At 35.9% G+C, this 8,194-nt stretch overlaps 1 protein-coding gene across 3 annotated transcripts; it reads right to left on the bottom strand.

Annotated features, from left to right (window-relative positions):
* Window positions 1-69: 69 nt before the first annotated feature.
* On the bottom strand, window positions 70-7,463 carry cpne1 (copine I). Of its 3 annotated transcripts, none has more exons than XM_079857620.1 (16): window positions 7,371-7,463; window positions 6,824-6,955; window positions 5,852-6,031; window positions 5,634-5,708; window positions 5,175-5,246; window positions 4,876-4,959; window positions 4,677-4,766; window positions 3,717-3,812; window positions 3,276-3,362; window positions 3,113-3,172; window positions 2,809-2,942; window positions 2,117-2,171; window positions 1,975-2,026; window positions 1,726-1,859; window positions 1,329-1,565; window positions 70-1,245 (listed from the first exon to the last, which is right to left on the bottom strand). In XM_079857620.1, the coding sequence occupies exons 2-16, from the start codon at window positions 6,953-6,955 to the stop codon at window positions 1,132-1,134; spliced, it is 1,602 nt and encodes a 533-aa protein (XP_079713746.1). In that variant the 5' UTR covers window positions 7,371-7,463; the 3' UTR covers window positions 70-1,131. The 3 variants fall into 3 exon arrangements, with proteins under 3 accessions (XP_079713746.1, XP_079713744.1, XP_079713745.1); XM_079857618.1 differs by lacking the exon at window positions 3,717-3,812 and adding an exon at window positions 3,519-3,617 and having other exon boundaries at window positions 71-1,245; XM_079857619.1 differs by lacking the exon at window positions 3,717-3,812 and adding an exon at window positions 3,519-3,617 and having other exon boundaries at window positions 71-1,245; window positions 6,824-6,957; window positions 7,379-7,425.
* Window positions 7,464-8,194: the final 731 nt, after the last annotated feature.

The following is an 8,194-nucleotide window of genomic DNA, read 5'->3' as shown; positions in this document are numbered from 1 at the left end:
GTATGCCTTTTTTGTTGCAGACATGACAAGCTACACATTCAAGGATACAAAACAAACAAACAAACGTGTTGTGTGTTAATAAGGTCATTTTATTCAGCATTTCTTGACAGTATGAAATGGCTTCTGAAGAACAGAACAACATGCTGCTGTGTAAACATATTTCATGATTAGGAAAAACAATGATAATATGATTAGAACCCCATTCCCTTTAAATCATTAGATTAAAAAAAAAAATGGTTAAACAAGATAACAGTCCCATAAGGCTTTATGTGGCAAGAGCAAGCATATATATGACTAAATTCAACAGCTCTAATGGATAAGTGCAGATTAACTTGACTGTGCGATTAAGGTGCAAATATTTGTGTTAGATAAATCAAAATTACCTGTCATCCCAAAGGAATCTTTAAAATATTACTTGGCACCAACTACAACTTAAAAAGACACTGTGGTCTTCTATGGTCCCAAAGTCTACATAATGCCATTATACCAGTAAACCAGCATTTTTAAATTCAGTTCTCCTTAAATTCATATAGTGTGCTACTAAAATACATGCAGTGATTTCTTTGGCAAGGTTCTAACTTCTAATCATCTCTATGATGACAGCATGATTATGTTTTGCAGCATAGAGGATGAATGAGTTCAGTGATTCACTTTGCTCCGATAACTACTATAGCTCAGAAATTGTAATGAATTTCATATATCAGCATTCCTGATTGATATTGCATACATAGGCATCAAAAAGCAGCGAAAGGCCTTCAAATCTTGGCTTAAGGAAAATCAAGGCATCTGTATCCATAAACAATATTAAAAAAAAAAATATGTAACAATACAGAAAAATAGATCTATAAAAAGGAATATTTATAAAACTATAACTATACCAGTTGGAAAAGAATAATATGAGGAATCTAAGAAGATAAAAGAAATCTATGAAGGACAGAAAATGAAAATTGTTTGCATAATATATATAAAAAAGGCAATACAAATGGAATACAAGTGGTTTTCGAAAGAGTTCAACACTCGACATTGCATCCTTTAACAGAGCTGTGGCTCCCTCTAGTGGTGTTCCATATACTTAGCTCGTAACTATTTCATTTAGATGGCTATGTTTCAGTCTCCATTGCAAATCTGTGTCTACTTGGTCGGTGGAGGGGGGTTGACAGGAAGCAGATTCCTCATTTTAAAGTACGACACCAGTTGATTTGGCACCTCAGCTAGAACACTCTGAGCCAATGCTTCTTTAGGAGCCTAAGAAGAAATAAACACTGGATATGAATTTAAGAACTTCTAACCAGCATGCAATTTCTATTAAAATTTAACAAGGATCTTACACTGGCAAACTGCTTGAAGGGCACGAACTGCACAATATCTCTGACCGCCGGCTCTCCGGTCACAGATTTGAGAACTCCACTGTCCCCATCAAGAAACTCCATGGCCTTAAAGTCTGCCTCACCCACACCCACGATGATGATGGACATGGGAAGTTTGGAGCAGTTCACGATGGACTGTCTGGTCTGGTCGAGATCAGTGATCTCCCCATCAGTGATGATCAACAGCACAAAGTATTGCTAATTAAGAGAGAAAGATGTTAGACATGCATAGTGTTAATGGACTGAAAATGCCATGGTAGACCACGGATCAAAAATGCACGAGTACCCATTAAACCACATCCTGAGTTGGATGAGGCAGTGCACTACAAAAAAAGGGGCTCTTGTTGGTATTACTTACAGCTGCATTTGGTTGCTGGGCGGCTCCGGCTGCAATTCGGGCCACATGATTTATAATGGGGGAGAAGTTGGTAGGTCCATAGAGACGGACTTGAGGCAAAGACATACGATAGGCCTCCACAATTCCTTGCACTCCTGCATGGTATAAAACATCAGCACATGTGACAAACATGCTAGAATTTCTTTTAAGTGAGACAGTTACGCAACTGTTAAATTTCAGATCTAATTTTTCAAACAGTGGGACTCTTACCTTGGCAATATGGGCTATTGGGGTTGAAGTTCAATGGGAACTCGTGGGATACCTAAGAAATTGAAAAAAGGCACTTTTGTCAAATTAAATTATGATTACAACTAATAATGAAAAAGTATTAAGAACACCTATAATGTCTAACCTGGAAGTTTGGAGGTATTTGAGCACCAAATCCAAATGCTGGGAAAAGTTTATCACTACAAGGGAAGACAGAGAAAAATATATTATCGACAAAAAGACTCATGTACTGGTACAGAAAGTCTCTTATGAATGTATTTGATCAAAAATTCAGCAGAGCTACTGGGAAATATTACAATTTAAAAGAACTAATTAGAATATCTATTTTAATACCTCTTAAAATGTCATTTATTCCTGTGATGCAAAGCTGAATTATCAGCAATCATTACTCCAGTATTTCCTTCAGAAATCATTCTAATATGCTGATTTGCATTCAAAAAACATTTATTTTTTATCAATAGATGACTATTTTTTGAAAATGGTGATTTAAAAAAAAAACCCAAAAAAACAAAGAAAACTTTTGTAACATTAAATGTCTTAACTGTCACTTAAGATCAATTTAATGCATATTTGCTTAATAAAAGTATTACTTACTTTAAAAAAATAAAATTCATACTAGCCCCAAACTTTTGAACGGTAGTGTATACATATTAAAGCAACTTCTATATTTCTATACTTTCCTTATAACAATTACAATGCACTACTCAATGGGTGAACATATGTTAGTTTGTAGCAACATTGAATGGTTTTAGACTTAATATTGTCCTTTCTGTCACACAGCTGGAGGAAAGTCTATGGACAAAATCTTCCTCTTACGTGTCATAGTCTTGGACTACCTGACCAACGGACCAGATGGCTGACAGATACTGGTTTACACCATTAGGGCTGATAAAGTGAAGAGAGTCAGGGGAGCGGGGGTCTCCATTAGAGCCAGTGAAGTCAATGCCCACCTAAAACCAAACAATTTCCACCAATGTTTTAGAGCTTAAACCATAAAGCCACAAATGTACAACCTACATTTGATGTTCTGCATTATACCCACTGATAATATCAAAATGTAAACAACTGCAAAATAGACACCAGCTATCAGAAGCAAATATTGTGCCATGACTGATCTTACCGTGAAGTTAATTTGGCAACCTCCCATCACATAATCCAGAAATGAATACTGTGCTTCAAGCTGAAAGACAGTGTGGAGATTAATAATTATCATTATTGTAAAATTATTGTAAATAATTCTGCAATTTCCATTTTCATTCATAACAGATGAAGGTTGTTCGAACCTTGCAATACTTAATCCTGACGACCCCAGAGTTCTTATAACTCTTTTTCTTCTTTTGCTTCTCTGGATGAATGCAGTCAAACTCGACCTACAAAAATGAAAACTTTTCACTTATGCCCTTTAATAAAACCCTAAGAAATTATGGAAGTGAATAGAATGGAAATTTATGTGAAGATAAAGAAATGTTCTACTATTAACACAATGACAACAAAAAAAGCCTGGCGCAGTGGAGGTGGAGTCTCACCGGGGAGCCATTAACTGCTTTCTGCAGATCTGACACATTAGTTTGAAACACACCAATGAGATCATGAGAGCCATCACTATCATAATCAGAACAATGAACCTAAAACAAAAAGCCAGGGACAGACAGACAGACAGACAGACAGACAGAAAGAAAAAGAAAGATATTTAGAGAAGATTAAATGACATGCATCCTGCTCACCGCATTGTCTTTAGCCTCGATTAGTTTAGCAGTGGTGCAGGTGAACTCTCCTATCATGTCTGAGCTTGTGTCTTCATCCTTATCGTAACATGTTACCTAGCAATTAGACAAAGCTTTAGTCTAAGGACTAGGACAACTGAAAGTGCTGGCAGATGACGTCTTTACATGACATGATTATATGCGTTTTTTTCTTCTTATCTAATAGCTACCTCCGAAAAAGACATGATTGCCTAAGACATTATTTTGTACACCACCGTTCAAAAGTTGGGGATCAGTAAGATTTTATCAAGCAAAGTTGCATTTAATTGATCAAATATATCAGTTAAGAATTTTACAGTGTCCTAACCAGACCATTAATATTACACCATATGTATTTTTAATAGGGCTGTCGATTTAGCACATTAATTTAATTAATTAGTTAGTTATGGGGGGAAATAACACGTTAAAATTAATGCATTTATTGCACCCACCCCAGACCTAAGTAGGTAATCTTACATTTCATACAGTTGATTGGTGACGAACATGAAGAAGGGCAACAACTCGCTGCATAATGGAGCCTACAGAATGCAGTCAGAATGCTCCTAAAATTCAAGATAATAAGGGCAAAAATGCAGTCCACAGTTTGAACGTACTTGAAGCCATGCCATGACGCTGCAGAAACAGCAACAGTTTCTAAAATAGAATAGTCATGTGTCGCTGTTGCAGCTGGTTAACAATTACAAAAGATCTTTACGTCAAACAAATGCAGCCTTGGTGAGCATAAGAGACTTCTTTCAAGAACATAAAAAAATCTTACATACCCCAAACTTTTGAACGGTAGCGTATGTGATGTTACGAAAAATAGAAATGAGAGCAGAAGTAAATTGTTTCTCTCTTGCATAGTGAAACGGTCTTCTACAATTCTGATAACTTACCATGACAAATGCACATCTGAGTGAGCATAAAAAACTTTGTAGTTACCTTGATTGGTTTGTTCAGGTCACCACCACAGAATGTATGCAAGGAGACAGTAAACTTTTTCCAAGATGGATTCAAATTATTCTTGACGACCTATCGGTAACAGATCAAAGTCAACAACCATCAGCAAACTCATGATTTGTTCTGCATGCACAAATAGACTAATATTTGGTTCACTGAGTGAGTGAAAGTGGGTAAAAACCTCTGTCCTGTGAATTAACTGCCATTTCCCATCTTCTTCTTGCTTGAAAAACTCCAAGAATGGATCAGACTTCCCAAACAGATCCTGAAAAAGATAAGTGAATAGTGCAGCTTCCATATAACTCAAAACAGTTAGTACCATAACTGGCTTTTACCCTGAATATGTTTTTTTTCTGTGTGTGTGGTAAACCAGTGGTGACATTTCAACATTTTCCCTGCTTCTTTTGCAGCAATAACTGATGAAGTACAAATCATAATTGGTTATAACAAGATGTAAGAACAGAGGATGATTATGTCTACCTTTTTATCCAGGTTTTTTGCCTCCACTTCCATTACAATAGCCCTGTTGTCCTTCACTTCCTCTGCTGTAATCTGTACATACCAAAAATACAACATTGCTAAATGTAAGAAACATTTTGAATGGCAGAACTGTTATAGAAATGTGGAAAGCGATGCTTGCAAAAACGAACAGCTAGATGATGGTACACATCATTGACAAAATTTGCATGAATTCAAACATGCAAATATTATTTTGCTCAAACAGAGGGCTTTTGTGGATTATCAAATAAAACTAATTATTTTATGGAGCCCTTAAAGTCTTCTACAAACAAAGATACCACAAATGAAAATGAATTGAATTCTGATGCCTGTAAAACATTCAACAGGAAGATGGTAAAACTGTCCTGTGACAAATCCCCATGTTCTTTAACAATTGTTTCCATATTAGAAATATCAGTAAGAGTGTTTATATGAACATACCGTTATTGTGCCTTTCCCAGCTGGTTTTGTTGCCTTGAGCTGAAGGGGTCTGGTAATCTTCCTACTCGATACAATCTGTTGTAAAGGTTGGTGCATAAACAAGGCCATTATGCATATGTTATATTTTTAATGAAGTACAGTGTGACTAATGATTAGCACTGTTCTGCAGCAACTAGCACAAAACAGCATTTCACTGTATCACTCCTCACAATACATACCTGACCAAGGGTGCATTCAAAGCCTCCCAGAAAGTCATCATCCTTGAGGTCAACAGACTTGTTGTCAATGTCATAGACGCCAAACTTTAGTTTCTGCACCTTCTCAAAGTAGTAGTCAATGTGAAGTTTTGTGGAGAACTCAGGGTCCTGGCAATTCTTCACTCTCTCTGTGCGTTCTACCTGCAATGATCACATACATTCAGCAATGTGACAAGCAAATAAGGTCATTTGTTTTTAATGGCTCTACAAGTTTGAATTATACCATCAAAAAAATTAGGAATGAATATATATATATATATATATATATATATATATATATATATATATATATATATATATATATATATATATGAGATGTCCACACAATTTGGCATGTTTCATGGCATCGCAATTTAAAACAATTGACTATTTATAATAATATTTTAATAAAAGGTGACAATAGCTTCGATTACATTCGAATGAATACACTACCTACATATAATTAACGGATATTTTTAAATCATCTACCAAATTATCATCTCTTCCTTAGTTTAATGAGTTAACGATGCCACAAATTATTAAAACACCTGGCTGTAAGTAAAACATTAAATTGAGTTAATGCCTAAATAATATATTTTAATAATATTAATTATTAATATAATTTCATTTCATTTTAAAACTCATCTATATAATATTGTCTCAACATTTTTGTTTTATTCAAGTAATGATTAATTTAAAAAAAAGTAAAAATAATAATTAAGTAAATAAGAACATTTTCTTTCTATAATATACTTACTAACTACTTTAAATAATAAATCTAAATCTGTTTCAATTGTGTTAGTAATGGTGTCAGAAAGCAGTGACATTTCCCCCCATCAAAACTGTTGCAGTGATGCATTTGAAAGTGTCAGCAGCTGTCACACTTTAAAAAAAGGAAACGTAACTGCAATTTTTGTTACAGCAGCTGTTCGAGGGTTAAAGTGTGTAACTTACCTCTGTCCATTTGTCATCGCCGACACTCTGCAGGAGGACACAGAGTGGATCAGATTTGGATCCAACATCTTTATCCAGAAGATTATTGCAAGAGATGGAGAGCTCGATTTTCGACACACACTGAACGGCCATCTGAAAACAGACACAAAAAATGTATGAAGTTCTAGCTTCAGTGAATCATTACTGAAGCTTACACACGCGAGGAAGTGAAATTTGAAGAAAGAAAGTAATGTTCAGACAATTTTGTTCAAATTGGACGTAATAAAAAGCAATACAAAATTCATATAATCTTCGAATCATACATGCTCGGTTTTTATAAAATTGCGCGTTTTAAAATATATATTTTAAAACAAATGTGGCAAATGTCGTGTCTGAGGGCCTAAATGTCAGAGTATTTGAGACTGTCCGAGAGTCACGCCTTAAATATGTTAACGCGATTGAAACTATATTTCTGCAATGCTTAATGGCGCACTGCAAATCTAATACAGACACCCCGATACTATAAGATGAGCTGGCAAATGCTACCGTGAAACTAAAAATATCATACCCTTAACTTTCAAACTGCAGAAATTGTGCTCGGAGATTCTCTGTCGAAACAAAACTGCTTACTAGTACTACCGTCTACACCCTGACACGTTCATGTAATATCAAATGAGCAGGGGGGTGCCACTCAGCTCCTCTGGACGTGCAACGCTATTGGTCAGAACGCCAGCTGAACTACGCTGCGATTGGCCAGGAGCCTGTCAATCACAGCACACGCTCGCAGCGGCAGCACAGAGAGCAGTGTGCATGAAACCAACGTGGAGTGAGTCATTACACAGACAACAACAGAACTACAAACATTCTCATTTTTACCAACGCCGTGAACTCATATTCACACTTAAAATTATATATAAAAAACACGCGTGTAACGAATACTACTCACTAAATCTATATTATAACACAGTTTTAGCGTAATAGCTGAATAATTAATATATGACTGCATGAGTTCATAATACTTTCACGTGCACCCAACAATGCAGCAATCAATCAGAATCATTACATTTGTTACATATTCTGCCAGCGTGCCAGTTATATCAGTAGCGCCACAGCACAGCAGCTAGTCTCGACTGGTTTAAGAGCAACCTGTCGTAGCAGTTGGGTAAAAAACAGCGAGCAGAAACAGCGTGATTGCCTTGACCGCTATGTCACCATGGTAACACAGATTCCACAACTGGGCCAAATAATTTACAAAAAGCAAACAAACACACACACTACAGAACAAATTCTTATATTACTCCGTTGTACCGTATTTGCTGGCTAATCTGTCTTTAAGAGTGACAAATTAGTGGCCCTTTTTCCTTAATATTGCAGTGCAATCAAAATATAGCC

This window comes from Squalius cephalus (assembly GCF_949319135.1).
Source record: "Squalius cephalus genome assembly, chromosome: 22".
Taxonomy (NCBI): domain Eukaryota; kingdom Metazoa; phylum Chordata; class Actinopteri; order Cypriniformes; family Leuciscidae; genus Squalius; species Squalius cephalus.
Note: the sequence above shows the minus strand (reverse complement) of the source record. Positions and strands in the feature narration are given on the sequence as shown.